The 17,137-nt window shown below is 40.3% G+C and overlaps 1 protein-coding gene across 1 annotated transcript; it reads left to right on the top strand.

Annotated features, from left to right (window-relative positions):
* Nucleotides 1-537: 537 nt before the first annotated feature.
* Nucleotides 538-16,383, top strand: npffr2a (neuropeptide FF receptor 2a; the record flags this gene model as incomplete). Its single annotated transcript, XM_083978690.1, has 3 exons — nt 538-865; nt 10,738-10,837; nt 15,531-16,383. The coding sequence occupies 3 exons, from the start codon at nt 538-540 to the stop codon at nt 16,381-16,383; spliced, it is 1,281 nt and encodes a 426-aa protein (XP_083834816.1).
* Between the last annotated feature and the right edge of the window lie 754 nt (nt 16,384-17,137).

The raw sequence follows: 17,137 nt of genomic DNA, 5'->3' as shown, positions 1-17,137 counted from the left end.
TTACAGTCAGTTTCAGTGGGAGCAGTGTTGTTGGTCACCCTTTTTTGCCAGTGCATTCGTGGTCTTTGTGGAAAAACTGCCCCCGACGGGAACGCGCATCAGCAATTTTGCATGAATTTACCTCAACAACTCTGTCTGGTAACGTTCTGTCATTATCTCATAGTGTGGTGAATGTGCAGGTCACAACTTGTCCACCAGAGCGTTGTGGAGTTGTTGGATTGTGAATTTGATGAGTTTGATGAGGGAAAGAAGGACACGATTCAAGAAATCCCATTAGCCTCCGTAGCGTAGCTCTGAGCAGCTCGCGGCTCTGCTCCGCCGTTCTAAAAATAGCTTGCACCGACAATTAAAGGTAATGAACCTACTGCTAATGGATTATGCGTTCGTGGTCTTTGCTATAACCTTCTGCTGTTGCAGGCCTTTTCTAAGTGGTCAGGACGTTGGTATGAAACTCCACTCAAGTATTTTTTTCTTTGTTCGTTCTTATAGGGATTAAATGTCTTAAATACTTCTCTTCTTTCCTGTTTCAGTTTTAAAATGAACGAAGAACTGGAAACCAACTTGACTCAACCCTACGACAACTGGACTTTCTACAACTCCTCCTTGGGGTCCTTCATTCCCCGGAACAACATCACCTATGTTGGATTTTACCTGCATCAGCCGTCCACAGCAGCCATCTTCATCGTGTCCTACCTGCTCATCTTCCTCGTCTGCATGGTGGGCAACGGAGTGGTGTGCTTCATCGTACTGAGGAGCAAAAACATGCGGACCGTCACTAACTTGTTCATTCTGAACCTCGCTGTGAGTGACCTGCTGGTTGGGATTTTCTGCATGCCCACCACACTCCTTGACAACATAATTACAGGTGAGCAGGCCAGTGATTACAAAGCCTTCATTATGTTGTTTGATTCCAATTGCAACTCGTGTCAAAACAAGGAAGTTTTGGCCAAGCTGGCTGGGTGGTCGCACGGAAAATGATGTCAAGTCAGTTGGACAGTTCAACACTTTGGTCTGAACTGAAATGTCTCAACAGCGACTGGAGCAGATGCTATTACATTTGTTTGAGATATCTCTGATAAAAACGTGTCTATTCAATTAACAATTCAAGAACAAAAAGTCATTCGTGAGTAGAACCGCTGCTCCTTTGCGAAGGAGCCAGTTGAGGTGGTTTGGGCATCTGGAAAAGATGCCTCCAGGACGCCTCAAATGAAAGGTCACTGGGGCCTGATTTTTGGCAAGGAGGTGTATTCTTTGGTAAACTCTGGATGTCCCGAATTTCAGAATGAAAGTCCAATTTTTGGACCCATAATGAATTTTTACCACACCCATGACCCTTCGCTGGACAAAAATGTCCAATGGGTTTTTTTAATGTAAAAATAAAGTAAAAACTAACAGATATCACCATGAAACTTCCCAAGTTTATTACTCACATTAAGACAAATGTTTTTTGTATGACAAGTTTTGTCAAATTTTATGTTTAAATATGTAAATGAGGCAATATCTAATGAAATATATAATTTCCATAACTGAAATCTTAACAATGGATAAAGCAAAATCCAAAATTCTTGTTTTATTTTGTTGACATATTATAGTCAGAAGTTTTCACTGAGGGGATTTTGGATATCTCTTTTTTTTATCACTAAAATACTGTCACCAGCCAAAAACCCCATAGAGCCCCATAGAAATTTTGTGTTTTTGCAGCAAAAACAACTGGCCAGGAAGGGGTTAAAAAAAATCTCCCAACTGGCCTGTGAACGCCTCAGGATCCCCAGGCCAATGTATCCCGGGAAAGGGAAGTCTGGGTCTAGCTTGTTGGTGGATCTGCTGCCCCGTGACCCTATCCCGGGTAAGCAGTTTAGGGTTTATGGATTCAGTGAATTTCCATGAAATGCCATCTATTCCCACCAACAATGGATTTTCCATTTGTTAAATACTCAACATGACAAGTCAACAAGATATAATACTCAAAATTGAGAAAGGAGAGATTGCCCTGCACAGCAGAGATTAGATCCTCACATCGGTGCCGGTGGTGTCAGGAAAGGAGTCCATGGAGAAAGGAAGGAGTTCCACCAATTGGTCACTTAAATATTGATTTATCGTTTTAAAAGGGATAGTGTACCCAAAATTCAAATTTCACTCATTTTCTACTCAACCTCATGTCGACTAAGGGTTGGGAGAAGTTTCAGAGTCCTCCGTGCCTTTTTGGAGTTTACAGCGGGGCTCGGCGCAGCACTGCACTGCCATATGACGGTGGCGAATGGGGCTCACTTTTCTTCGTCTAAAAAGACACACCAAAAAACATCCAAATACCTCCATAGTGCTCGTCTGTAATGTCCCTCTTGTATTGAAGCCCCGACATGAGAAATTGTTCCGAAAAAAATGAAATAAGTCTATATTTTAAGCTTGTTTGTAGCGGAAGCTCCCAGTGTCTAAGTTCACTGCTCTTCCTGTGTCAGTGCAAATCCTCATGGGGGTCCTGGACCCCTCCATATTTCTGATCCCTCCTGTAGCCTGGCCGGGTCTGGCTCCAAGTTTGAGCAAATTGTCTCATATCTACTGTATTTTCTGCAAGTTCTCGTGAATGTAACAATCCACTCATAGCCCACGATCGCTCGTTTAAACAGTTTCTAAGCTGCTTCGTCGGTCAATCAGGCATTGCCCATTGGGCGAAACACATTGCTTAAAGTGACCACATTGTGAGCGGTGGAACTCCTTCCTTTCTCCAAGATATAAAACCCAGCAGCCGCGGTTGTATTTTGTGTTTAATGCTTACATACTGTAACTGGCCAACAAGACAAATACATTACCTGTATGTTGGTGTGCTTTGGGGGCGTAGCTTAGCCCAGAGGATGGTCCTATTTCAAGTTTACTCTAAGTACTGCATTTGAATGTACTACTTAAACAATCTTAGAATATTGTACATTAATGAAATAACCATCACATAAGACAGTCATATTTTTGAGGCAGGTTGCATCAATTTTTAGTTTTTATTTGACAAGTTAAGTCAAAATGTTCATTGTTAATAGCAACATGCTGATGATGTTGTTTTCAGACCATTTCTCCTCGGTCTTTATGCAAAGTCACACTGAGCAGCTGCTGGCTATAACTGTGGCATTTGTTGTGCAGACTTGCCTCCACCTCAGACATTCCCCGCTGTTATTTTAATATGGTAACAATGTCAGTTGGTATATCATGAACATTAAAGCACATTAACGCTGAAGCGCAGCTGAGACTAAAAACAGCTGGCGGTGATGGATTAATGTGATGGTCAGGCTTAGACTGCTGAGAGCTGAGCCAAGTTTTACAATGTAAATGACCTAAAATGACCACTATGGCTTATTTATTCCTTTATTTTTCCTCAGTCGTGTCCTGCAAATGAATGTGCTGTGGGTCTGTTATGTATTTATTTGTTCCTGATCTTGGGAGATCGGGAATTACAATGGATTTATTTCATATGCTAACTTTATGATTTGTAAATTACACAATGCCAGTAACCAGATGTCCCTAAATGGCCACTCTGTAGAAGACAGACCCTTTTACATTGTTCTATAGTGTCCGCCTCAGACATTGCTGTACATTTTACCCCACTTCTGATAAAGAACTATGTGGCAAAGTTTTCAAACCATTTTTCTTTCGGTCAATAATATGTTGTTTGCTGTGTAATGAAGCATTAGATTAGAGCTTCACAGGGATGCTATCCTTGATAATCCTTTGATTAACCCTGATCCTTAATCCCTAACCACTGATACGATTTCATTTGCTTTTGGGTTGCCTCTGTTTTTCAGTTTGGCCTTGTATTAGTATCGGTAACACTTAAAGTGTGTGAACCAATGGTCAAAAACACAGATGACTTAGAGGCTGTAATTGTGATTTACTGTATCATGGAGGCGATAGTCTTCTCTGCATGCATAAATAAGACCAGGGCTTTTTTTTTTCCATATTGTGCTGATTTAACTTGACAGTTGGCTCGAGATGACATAAATCTCACATGAGCGACTCTCAAGGCGAATGATGGCTGAGAGTTCAGTTCTTCATGCAGTGGCTGCAAACAGTAGCTGCATGTGCTTTTTCTAAAGGAAAAGGCTTGATCTCTTCTGCTTTAAAACAAAAACAATAAGCCACAGCTCCTCTCAACTGACTGAAACCAAGGCCATTGAATATTTAAAAGATGATCAAGCTGAATAAATATTTATTAAACACTTCTCAGGCTTTTTAAAATAACCTTGATTAGGACATAACATCTTACAAACATGTTTCTGTAATTAAGAACAAGAATTGTTATTGCATAACAAATATTCATGTGTCTGTGGAAACGTATTGTTATTCTGATGTGTAAAATACAAACAAAAGTGTACAATTCAGCTGTGTTATAGAGGAGGTGATAGTACTCATGTATTGTAGTAACAACTATATAGTGCTAATGTAATAATGTAGAAATAACAACCAAGTACTTCTGCAATAATTAGTACTGTATAACTACCAAATACTCAGTGGTGTAGTTATGACTAGTACTGATGAAATAATATGAATTGAATGAATTTATATTTATTCAAGTGTAATGCACCAATTAAGGTGCATTACAACAAACAAATCATCAGAGTACAAACAAAACAAAAAACATATGAAATTCACATTAATAATTCACTTTGTCTTAGCGTCCAGGCACTTTTTTTTTTTAATGAAAGTAGCTATAGTAAAGACTTATTTTCTGAAAAACCATTCCAAAAAGTAATTAATAGCTACTATAATACTCTTGTAATGATGTAATAACTACCAAGTATGTACTGTACTATAATAATTACTACTAATCACTACTTATTAGTGAGCACTCAAAGTAGTGCTGTAATAGTAAGTAATAGTAATGACTGAATAGGATAACTGAATACTAGGCTTGGGCGGTATCCAAATTTTGATACCTTCAAACTTCCTCCACATTTTACTGCGGTATACGGTATTACCGCGACTAATTAAAAATGATGATGTAAGCCTCAGGTGGCATTACCAAACTGTTGGCTTGTGTCTTCACTGTTCAGAAACTGAATACTAGGGCTGCCCTCAAATATTCGACCAAGCACTGGCCAACCAAAAAAAACGTAAAACCGTAAAAGTAGGCTAAAACATATTAAACTAACTGAAAATTCAACCACACATAAGTGCTACTGAACATACAGTATAATCAATTTTAGGCATTAAATGACTTTTATTTAATATTTAATCCTTATCTCCTATATAAGTGCATTGCATTTTTTCATGACGGTATTGAAACTGATACCGTTGCTATTTTTAAACACCTGCAGTATACGGTATTACGGTAATACCGCCCAAGCCTACTGAATACTGTGAATACTGAACACTCGTGGGTTTGGGCGGTCAACATGTTGACGGTGTTGTGTCTGGTGTGATCCCATCAGGATGGTTTTTAGTCATTGTATAAACCAGGCACAGGTCAGAGCCCGACATGGAGTTTGGGGAAATCCAGCTGGCAGAGGGCTTTGTATGATTAAATCCCCGCTGCAATGACATAACTCTGAATTAAATCCTCAAAAAATAATGGACAGCTTGCAACTACCAGCTGCAAATAAGAATGAACGCTCCCCTGTTCCTTCACAATTCATTTCAGCCACTTTGTCATTTGGTTTTTTTTCAGACAGCAGCATTTATCTACTGAATCAAATGTGGCCTGTGCAAATGCTGCCAAAATCAACTGATGGTCACGACTCAATTCAAAATACAGCAGGTGCCAGAGCTCATTGATGCTGAAACCGTCCACAGACATCAGAGAAACATCGATCTGAAGGAGCCTAAAACTTTTCCTGAGGCAGTCAGTACTTTAACAGGAGGAAATTTTAAATCATATTTGCGTCCGGTTGCTGATATGATTATAGTTGGGTGGAAGCTGCATGCTGATAGCCTGCATTGTGCTGAGAATTGCTACTTCCGAGATTGTGAAATGATCGAATTAGAAACTTTGCCTTGAAGCCAACATTACCACCACGGCGAATAAGCAGTATCGAAATGTTTGTGTTGTCACAAAGAGGAAAAAAAGATGCAATGATGACAGTATAATTTAGGAAGCAATCAAAAAACATCCGATGGAAAATGGAAAAATGGAAGAAGAAAAAAACCTAAACCTTGTCTGGATGGAAGCGCTCCCAGCTTTCATGATGGATACCTCATGATTGATGCACTTATTGTAAGTTGCTTTGGACAAAACATATGCAAAATGAATGTGATGTCATGTAATGTGGTGCACAGCAAGACAAGAATAGCACCACAGGACATCTTAAGTCCCTCCCCACTCCGAGATGTATCCATCCACGTGTTACTTTATGAGGATGTTTGACCAGAGCTGGCTGTGCAGAACGCTGTATGTGTTGAGGGTCTGTAAGGTTGTTATGCAACTTGCGCAAATACAGTGTGGGAATATATCCCCTCCACCCACACACTGGGAATAAAGACATCTTGTGCAAGAGAATTTGCATATTCAGTTTTTATGTGGATGAGCTTTTAACAGTTCTGAACTTGCCACCCATTTATTTTCTTCTTTTGGTAAAAAAAAAAGAAAATACAATTAAAAAGAGTATTTTTATATACGAATGTATCTTAAAGAGTACTAAAAGGAATATTGACCAAATGGTTGTGTTTGTTGCGTTTTCTAGTGGATTGGCAGAAATTACAGGAGGGGGAGGGAGAGAGTTCACTGTTATTACAGTTTTTCTTAGGGCTAACCATCTGACGGAAGTGAGAAGAAAAAGACCTTCCCGCAAGGAGGAGATGAAGGAGCCAAGGATCATAGATAAAGAAGCATTCTTTGATTGCGATGGCAGATCCTCCTAGAGGCACAACATTCAGTATAGGACCTGTCAAATCTGAGAGGTTGGAAAAGAAAAAAAAAACAGGTCAAGTCGAGTCAGTCTGCAGTTTTCAGCAAGGCACATGAAAGACTTTTTGGTGTCACGGAGATGAAAACTGAAACCACTGAGCTGTAACGCAAAAAGCACTGTGTCAATCACAAAGTGGGTTGGGGGTCTTAGCCTCTCTCTATCCACATCCCCATGGCTTTGTGACGACGGCCCCATGCTGTGCAGTGTTCTCCAGTGGCGGGGGGAGATAAGGGACACTCAGGGAGCCAATGACGTTTGAGTGGCTGATGAATCCACACCAATGGGACAGCGATGCAGAGTGGTCAAGCCAGAATACAGGACACCGGTCAGAGCGGCCGGTGTTTATTCGTGGTAGATTGTTGAGACTTCGGTGTCTTAAGGTTTGAAATATCCTCCTGATGTGACTTTGTCTGTGTTGAACTCTGCCACTGCCTGTCAGGGAAAGCGTCCATCTCCTGCACCATTAGTATATTTACAGTGCAGTGTGGTTGGGGGGGTTGGGCTTTTGTTGTCTGCATCACTGGTTATTGGCTCCTTGCAAATGTGTGAATCACATGAATGGAGCTAAAAGCATCAGTGTTACCCAAGTGTATTCAAAAATCTATCAAACTGCTTTTACACCCGATATCATGAATAATGGTATTGAATATAGGACTGTTTATTTTTGCAGGGCTGCCACTTTCTAATTGATGAATCTATTGTAGTCAAGTCTAAGTAGTCTTTACACCTCTTTGTTCAGTGATCATTTTAAGTACTCCCATAGATATTACAATTCTGACTCTGCTTCAGGTGCCATGTAGACCATTATGCAAACTGAAGATGATCAATGACCAAACCCAACAACTCATGTCATGGCACAACAGCTACATTGTGATAATGAAGGAAAAAGGGGGAATTTAAAGGGATAGTTAAACATTTTGGCAAATTGGCCCACTGCCATAATCCCTATAGTCATAGCAGTAGGTTTGTTACCTTTAATTGTCGGTGCAAGCTATTTTTAGAACGGCGGAGCAGAGCCGTGAGCTGCTCAGAGCTACGCTACGTAGGCTCATGGGATTTCTTGGTTTCCCTCATCAAACTCATCAAATACACAACCCAACAACTCCAAAACGCTCTGGTGGACAAGTTGTGACCTGCACATTCACCACGCTATGAGATAATAACAGAACGTTACCAGACAGAGTTGTTTTAGAGGTAAATAGAGAGACTGCTTGATGAAAAACTGCCCCCTAAAGGGAACGCGCATCAAACTCATCAAATGAACAATCCAACAACTCCAAAACGCTCTGGTGGTAAATTTATGCAAAACCGCTGATATGCGTTGCCTTCAGGGACAGTTTTTCATCAAGCAGTCTCTGCATTTTCCTCTAAAACAACTCTGTCTGGTAACGTTGTGTTATTATCTCATAGTGTGGTGAATGTGCAGGTCACAACTTGTCCACCAGAGCGTTTTGGAGTTGTTGGATTGTGTATTTGATGAGTTTGATGAGGGAAACCAAGAAATCCCATTAGCCTCGGTAGCGTATCTCTGAGCAGCTCACGGCTCTGCCCCGCCGTTCTAAAAATAGCTTGCCTTGCAAACGACAAATAAAGGTAACAAACCTACTTCTAAGGGAATATGGCAATGGGCCAATTTGCCAAAATGTTGAACTATCCCTTTAAGTCTTTTTGCCAATTTGCCGACATTGATGGTCTCCACTATTTTATATGCTTGCTGTTGCTGTCTGCTGGTAGATTCTACCACTCATCTACTGCTAAGTGGATAAGTTCTTTTCAACTTGCAGGACTTCAAAAGGTTTCCTATATGATGGGATTTGAATCGAGACTCGTTACTGGCCAATTTATCTTTTTCCTTGTGTTTCCGGCTGAGAGCTTTGAGCTGCTGAGCTGTTGTGCAGCTGAACAACCTGAGACCTTTGCCTTAAACGTAGTGATCTGATGGTGGGTACAGCGCTCCCCTCTAGAAAGACTCAGTATTCTTCTGATTTCATCATCCCTTTTTACAATTCATGCCCACAACACCAGAGGCAGCAGAGCAGCCAACCTCTTCCTTATGGGCTTCATTTCCTCACCTGTGCACTGCTTCACTGCATTCCCATATAGAGCTCTACCTTTGGTGTCGTCTGTCTGTTCACACAATGTTTTCCCAGAAAGACTTTGGCTTTTTGATGAAAGTGTCAGACTTAGTTTTGGCTTTGTTTTGGGGGTAATTAAGGGTTAGTGCCATGAATTTTGACTTTGCCTGTACAATTTACAACTTGTTGCCACAGTTGTGGAAGTCAAATATTGCTAAGTGATCTACTAATGGCTACTTTACTACTTCAGTAGACCGAGGTCGCTCTAAACAGCGCTACAATATGTCTCTGAAAATGATCTGAGAACTTGATAATTTCCTTAGAGACAACTTAATATCTGAGAAGGAGTTTGTATAAATCTGTCTGTTCACTTCAGCACCATGGACAGCACCAGGCTTATCAATACACAGAGGATGGAGGCTAACAACAATTGTTGCTGTGCTATCCAATGGATGCATTAGACTAAAAGTCAGATTAGCAGTTAGGTTTATAATTCAATATAAATGAAATAACAGAATCAAATATGACTAAAAAGGCAAACATTCTTCAATATATCACAGGGTACGCTGAAGCAACCCCATCCCATCATTTAAAGCCTCGCTTTTTCAAATACATAGTTTTACATAGTTACCAGGAACAGGGAGAAAAAACATTCATATACTTGATATTATTTACTAATATTACAGTATAATGTCAATAAAACAGAGTATAATGAGTTTTATTATGATTGTAAAAACCAAGGAGGGTAAGAACTCACACTTTTCACTTTTTTTCCTAGCTGGTCAAATACTTGGTGTTGTGAATAAAGCTAGATATCTGGGCCACATAATCAGAAAAGACCTACTATGTGATGAATATGACGTTCAACATCAGTGCTGCAGACTCTATGCACAAGCCAATATGCTTCAATAAGTGTACAGAGGATGTAAAGATAGCTTTGTTTAGATCAGGGGTCTTCAGCGTTTCTCAGGCCAAGGACCCCCACACTACTGGAGAGATGGAGGAGCTAAATATATTACATTTTGCATTTCTTTCATCTACTTTTTATAATGGACTCGAGTCTGTAATAAAGACATCTAATGGCCACATTATGACTTCCTCTCCATTATCTCTCGTCCTGCTTCTATTCCCACCAGATCCGGCTTTTACATGGGTGGTCCACTGGTCCATTAATTTACAATCACATGCTCATGAAGCTGTGGGACTCAAAACTTTAGCAGCAGAGGCCGGGATATTCACAAGATGGGTTCAGGCTTCGAAAATAATAGGTCACACTTTTCCCATAATGCAACTCTATAGCTTTTTTGCTGGTACAAAACATGTGTTTAGTTATCAATCAGGCCTATAGTTCTAGGAACCGACCAACGCTGCACTAATTGGTGCATCTCTGACCTGAACTTCAAAAAGCCTTTCATCCCCAAGTCAACCTTTACCATAAAAGTGTGTGACAATTAGTCACAAGTGGAGGTTACAGAGGCCAGTGGGTGTACTGATGGCAGCCTGCAGTCTGTGCTTATTTGAGTCAACCACTACAAAACACCTACGCTGTCAGCAGCAGAAGGAATTGTTCCCTCCTAAGACATTCAGATGTGACATTATGGCAAATCCGCTGAGCTCACCCAGTACACTAATGTATTTGTGAGTGTGACTCATTCTGAATCCATGCACATGCTCTACACTACAGATATTAATCTGTGGCATATAGTAAGGTCATCATGCTGTTTGTCTACTCCAGACTCAATGATAAATCTGCTGAATGCATCTTTTCCTGTCCACAGGGTGGCCTTTTGGGAGCTTGGTCTGCAAAATGAGCGGCATGGTTCAAGGGATCTCTGTGTCAGCATCCGTCTTCACTCTGGTCGCTATTGCTGTTGACAGGTAGGATGCAGAACTGTTGTTAACCATTATTACTTCATACAATTAACAGTACACTTCCATTTCCATGCATCATACTTGAACTACAACTCATGAAGAGCCCAATAAGTGCAAAAGAAAACACTCGATCTACAGACTCAAAGGTTAAGGTTAATGTCTCTTTCTGACTTTTTATTCAATATCTAACAGACCAGCAAATGATTTGGATGTCAAAAAATAATTAAACATTTAACAATTGACTTTTTCTGTGATGTATTATGCGTATACTCTCATTTGGCAGTTTATTAGGAACATCTACAGTAGCTCAAACTAATAGTCCAACACAATAGTACTACAATGAATCCTTCTTCATTAACTCATTGAGTGCCAGCCCTTTTATAAAATGGTCAGTGACTTGTGTCAGTGTTTTGGGGCATTTTGAGTAATATTTCAAGACCCACAGAATATTTTGTACTATGACTCTGAACACCAAATAGCTCAAAGGAAAGAGGAGACTCTCTATGTAATTAGGGAAAAAAAACATTTGTTTGTAACTTGTTCCATTCTTGATGTATCTTAAGTTGAATAGAGCCTGGTTGCACCAAGAAAAACAGTGATTTATCCGTTTTAATTTTGGCTTCAAAAACATGTAAGACATCTGAAAATTTCATTTCACGTGTTTTTTCATTGTACAATAATAATTACAAAAAACTAAAATACAAAAAGTATCATAATAATAATCTTGAGTTATTATTGAAACTTGCGAAGAAAATCAAACATTGTTTTCTTTTAAACAAACAAGCTGAATTGCCTCATAGCTGTTAATTGGCATGACAACTGAAACCCTGGCTTAATTTCTTCCTAAACCGCTGGACAAGGCCACAGAGACTCCCAATGGGGACGTGGTTGGCTGCTCCCAACGCTATAGAGCCCAACAAACAGGCACATGCAGCAGAGTTAGAGGACGTTGTGGGGGATTAGCGGATGGCAACAAGTCTCGGAGCTGTAAATGTGACAGAGCTGGTATTTTGACATGGCCCGGTTCTCACTGCAGGGTTGTCTGTGCCTCTGGAAAGGACAGATGGAAGTTTGAAATGCTTTGACATCCTAAAGTCAGAGTCACCTCACATACAGTATCTATTAGCGACGTGATTAGAATCTGTTTTGAAAGGATAAAGAGATAAAGAGCTCTTTGTGTACCCCTCCAGCTAGTGTATTCATACTCAGATCGCTTTGCAGTCTAATTCCCGTATTTATCCCAATGTGACTGCAGCTATCACACCATTATAAACCATCGCCTCCAAACACATTACGATGTGATGGCAGCAGAGAGACTTCATACCTATTCTCATTTTTATTTTCCAAACATCCCCAGCTAGTCATTCAGAATGATTGATGATCATTTGGGTATGGAAGCGTCTGCTCGCCTCTAATTATTACAAAGATTATTTTGTAAGCAAGCATCTCTTGTCTCACTTGTGCTTCCTGCTTGTTACTTATCACTCATACTTAATCAGTAGTAATAAGATTGAGACGTTGTGTACCGTTGCAGTGTATATTTACAAAGTCTGTCAAAGTTAATGCGACAATAATGTGTTAACCTTTGAGAAAATGTGATTAATTTGCAATTCATTGTGTTTAACTATAGACACTCATGACATTAATCATTATTAAATAATATGATCGGTTGACAGCCCTAGTATTTACACTTGTAGCAAACTGCTGCTTCATGTTTCAACATCAGTTCACAGGATAACTTCATTGTCTGAAGATGCTTTTGACTGGTTACTGGAAGGACAATAAGTTCAGTCCCACAATCCGCTGTTAAAGGGATAGTTCAACATTTTGGTAAATTGGCCCATTGCCATAATCCCTATAGTCATAGCAGTAGGTTTGTTACCTTTAATTGGCGGTGCAAGCTATTTTAAGAACGGCGGAGCAGAGCCGCGAGCTGTTCAGAGCTACGCTACGGAGGCTAATGGGATTTTTTGGTTTCCCTCATCAAACTCATCAAATACACAATCCAACAACTCCAAAACGCTCTGGTGGACAAGTTGTGACCTGCACATTCACCACGCTATGAGATAATAACAGAACGTTACCAGACAGAGTCGTTTTAGAGGTAAATGCAGAGACTGCTTGATGAAAAACTGTCCCTGAAGGCAACGCGCATCAGCGGTTTTGCATGAATTTACCACCTGAGCGTTTTGGAGTTGTTGGATTGTGTATTTGATGAGTTTGATGAGGGAAACCAAGAAATCCCATTAGCCTTCGTAGCGTAGCTCTGAGCAGCTCGCGGCTCTGCTCCGCCGTTCTAAAAATAGCTTGCACCGACAATTAAAGGTAACAAACCTACTGCTATGACTATAGCGATTATGGCAATGGGCAAATTTGCTAAAATGTTGAACCATCCCTTTAAATGTTTATTATATACATACATATACATACTGTACATATATATCTACACATGTACAAAATATGTCTCCTCATTTCACAGTTTTTATTCACTTATTCAATGCCTGAAAGTGATAACTGACTCACAGATGGATAGACATCAGTGTCATGAAGGAAGCTCCCATAAGTCTTTTTCACAGTCCAGTGGTCATAAATATGAATTGTCTGTAGAGCATGACGCGCACACACATTCTCCAGTGTTTTCTAGTGAAGCTTTTGTTTGTGTCGCAATGAAATCTGTGTGGAATTGTGTGCATGTAAGTGTGAAAGCGTAAACACAAAGATATCTCGCACAATAGCTGGAGAAAATAGACCCCCAAGAAGTATGGTCGGGTTTTTTAAGGTCTCGGCAGTGGGTGGGTTGATTATGGCTCTCCGATTTGGACATTGATCTGCAGGACAGATTGCACCACAGAGCACGAAGAAAGGGAAATTATACCCAACAGTGATGTGAGTGTTGTGTTCAGAACATTAGTCAATCACACAGTGAGACACACCGCAGTAGCACATAATTTGTTCTTCTCAAGCCAAGACAAAATTCAATTTGGCATTTGTTGTTCTGTTTTGTTTTGTTTCAGAAATACTGATTCGCACTTCTACTTCCAGCAAATTCGTCTCTTGCATCTATGATTTGAGGTTTTGGATTTTAGCCTGGATTTTTTCCCTCATAACTTACATTAACTCTAAATACCGGCAACAAGGATGTTATGTTTTCACCTGTGTCTGGTTGTTTGTCTGTCAGCAAGATTATGCAGAAAGTGCTAAACTGCCTTCAGGGCCCTAAGCTAAATTTAATTTTGGGGCCACATACTCCTGCCAGTAATACTTATTATTGATTATTTACACACCTACTATGAATTTAATTCATTTTTCTAATCTGTCATTATGAATCACCATCTTAACCTGGCATGTTTTTTTTACCCATCGATGGTTTTTAATCTGAAATGGCAACAAATTCTGCTAAATGTGCAGCCTGGGGTTGATTTACATTTAATATTCAAAGTGTGGGATACTGAATGTCACCTAGGCCTATTAAAAGTCACAAAATAAACCAATAGACCGAATCGCCTTGTTGTTTACATTCTACTTCCGGGTAGAAAACCAGCACGTAATTTGAATGAGAACAGTAGTAACGAACGAGAATTTAGCTATATATATCATATTTTTCATGCCCTATCACCGTTTAGACGAATCTGAAATGATTGAAGAAACATTACTATTTCTGTGTGTGTGTTTTGTGTTGCTATGTGTGGGATTTATTCAGTTTGGGGGAATCAAGGTGTCTAGAAAGCATCAGTGGCTCAGCTAACGGCGGTAGCTAAGCTAACACCAGGACGTCAGCTGTTAAAAACCTCTCGTTGTCGGACACGACATGAAACTACTCCAGTTAGCTCAGTCATGTTGTAACTCAGATATCCGCTGGAGAAAATATTTTTTCATGGACCGTTTATTGAGTCATTATTAAAGTTAAACAGGTAGCTAACGGTTAGCCCCGCTAATCTCTGATAACCATGACTAATTACAATGTGCACACGTAAATAGTAATGTTTGTCCAATCATTGGTTTTATAGACTTTACAAACATCAGATTAGTCTAAACGGCGATATAGTGACATGAAAAAGTATATATATATAGCGAAACTCTCGTCCGTCACTATTGTTCGAATGCTGGTTTTCTACCCGGAAGTAGTTGTAAACAACAAGGCGATTCGTCCTATAGACAATGCACTAACTGTAAACTCATCATCTGATTTATTTTTTTATTTTTTTAAAATAAACTGCAACAACAATGTGAAGTCAGCAATTAAAGATTTTTGCAATTGCAGAATTTCTCTAAAGTTAGATCACTTATACCTTGGATTCGGCTCTGACTGCCTTAGATCAAACCTGGTAGAGGGATGGGACATGGGCCGGGGGTGAACCTATTAAAATTTGGTGCAGATATCTAAAGCCATGCATTCAGCAAACTATTGTTTTTCCCACTTTCCCCATTACTATGTGAAAGGACACTCTGTCATTGCTCAAGAAATATCATACAACATATTTACAGCACAAACCTCTATAGGATTGTTTGGCCTTGGTGGAGGTATACTGTACATGCCACTGAATGCCATTCAGGTTACATAATGTTGTGCTGTTTAAAGTGAATGTTCTTTACTGTCACTCAAATTCCAGAAGAAAAGCTTCTTTTTTCTTCTTTTAAATAATCTGGTTGAATGTCTACATACATCTGCCTCATTCAGTCTCTTTTAATCCTTTTACAGATTCAGATGCATCGTCTACCCCTTCAAGCAGAAGCTGACCATATCCACAGCCACCTTGATAATAGTCATTATCTGGGTTCTGGCCATATCCATCATGTGTCCCTCTGGGGTGATGCTACAAGTGACCAAGGAGCAAACCATTCGGGTGTTTCTGGGCTACGACAACAAGACGAGCCCCTTCTATTGGTGCCGAGAGAACTGGCCGAACCAGGAGATGAGGAAGATCTACACCACCGTTCTGTTCGCCAATATCTACCTTGCCCCGCTCTCCCTCATCGTGATCATGTACGCTCGGATTGGCATTACGCTTTTCAAGACGGCGGTCCCGACGGGAGGGAAGCCGGGCCACGACAACCGCCACACTGTGTCCAAGAAAAAGCAAAGGGTGATTAAAATGCTCCTAATAGTTGCTTTGCTTTTCATCCTCTCCTGGCTGCCTCTGTGGACCCTCATGATGTTGAGCGACTATGCCAGCCTGACTGAGCAACAGTACAGAATCATCAACATTTACATTTACCCCTTTGCCCACTGGCTAGCTTTCTTCAACAGCAGCGTCAACCCCATAATCTACGGTTTCTTTAACGAGAACTTCCGCAGCGGATTTCGAGCTGTGTTCAAGTTCAGCCTGTGCGCGGCGGACGGACAGCGGAGGAAACCGTACTCGCACAGGCTGCAGGGAAACTCTGTGCTGCCGGCCAACAATGTACAAACCACTCTGGAGCCTATTTCCCTCAACAGTCTGGATAAGAGCACTTCCAGGCGACACAACCACGTCGCTCAGCAGGACTTGGTCATGGAGGACCTGGAAAAGGCGTCTTGCAGTAGCGGCGGAGTGACTGCTGTGTCTATTTGAGGAGACGCATAGAAACATTCTTCAAGGTGATAAGCAAAAGGTGTTCCCATTTCAAGAAAATTGCCGCCGCGGCTCAATGAGTACAAGTAAACTGCCATCTGGATTGGTTTTTAGATGCTGGTGTTTATATGTAATTTATCCAAGGCAATTTTAATACTGTCAAGAAAAACACACCAAGAAAAAAAAACTGCAAAATGAGCTGGAAAATAACATACACTTAAAGCTTTTATCAACGAAACAAGATACTTCAGTGTTTACTCTTCAATTGCATACATGTCTAAACTGAAAATCTACTGTATAGATCACCAATCTGAAAAGAGAAGACTCAATTTGGTTGTTAATCTTTATTTATCAGCTTCAAGGCACACAGTGTACGTTCCGCATATTGTGCCATGTTTAAAGATGGAAGCAGGTTTTCTACACAGGGAAAAGAAAACTTAAAGCTCTTATAAATCAATCAGGATTGGTTGATACTGCATTGGTAAAATTGCATGTAAAAAATGTATAAATATGCATCAGTAATACAGTACGGTGACGTTTGCAGAGCAGATTTCAACAGTAACGTAACTCTTTACAACAAATTTGATGTCAGATGCTGCCTCCGCATGAACAAAAAAACCCTCTGTGGCCTGCAAAATTACATCAGTCCACCTAATCGGCTAATGACGAGCCGAAGCAACTGATCAAGTCCTTTAACTTGGTGAAAGACCATTATCGAAGCAGCCTGTCACACTGATTATGAAGCAGTGGTCCA

Source organism: Trachurus trachurus (assembly GCF_905171665.1).
Source record: "Trachurus trachurus genome assembly, chromosome: 9".
Lineage (NCBI taxonomy): Eukaryota > Metazoa > Chordata > Actinopteri > Carangiformes > Carangidae > Trachurus > Trachurus trachurus.
This window is presented reverse-complemented; position numbering and strand designations above follow the sequence as displayed.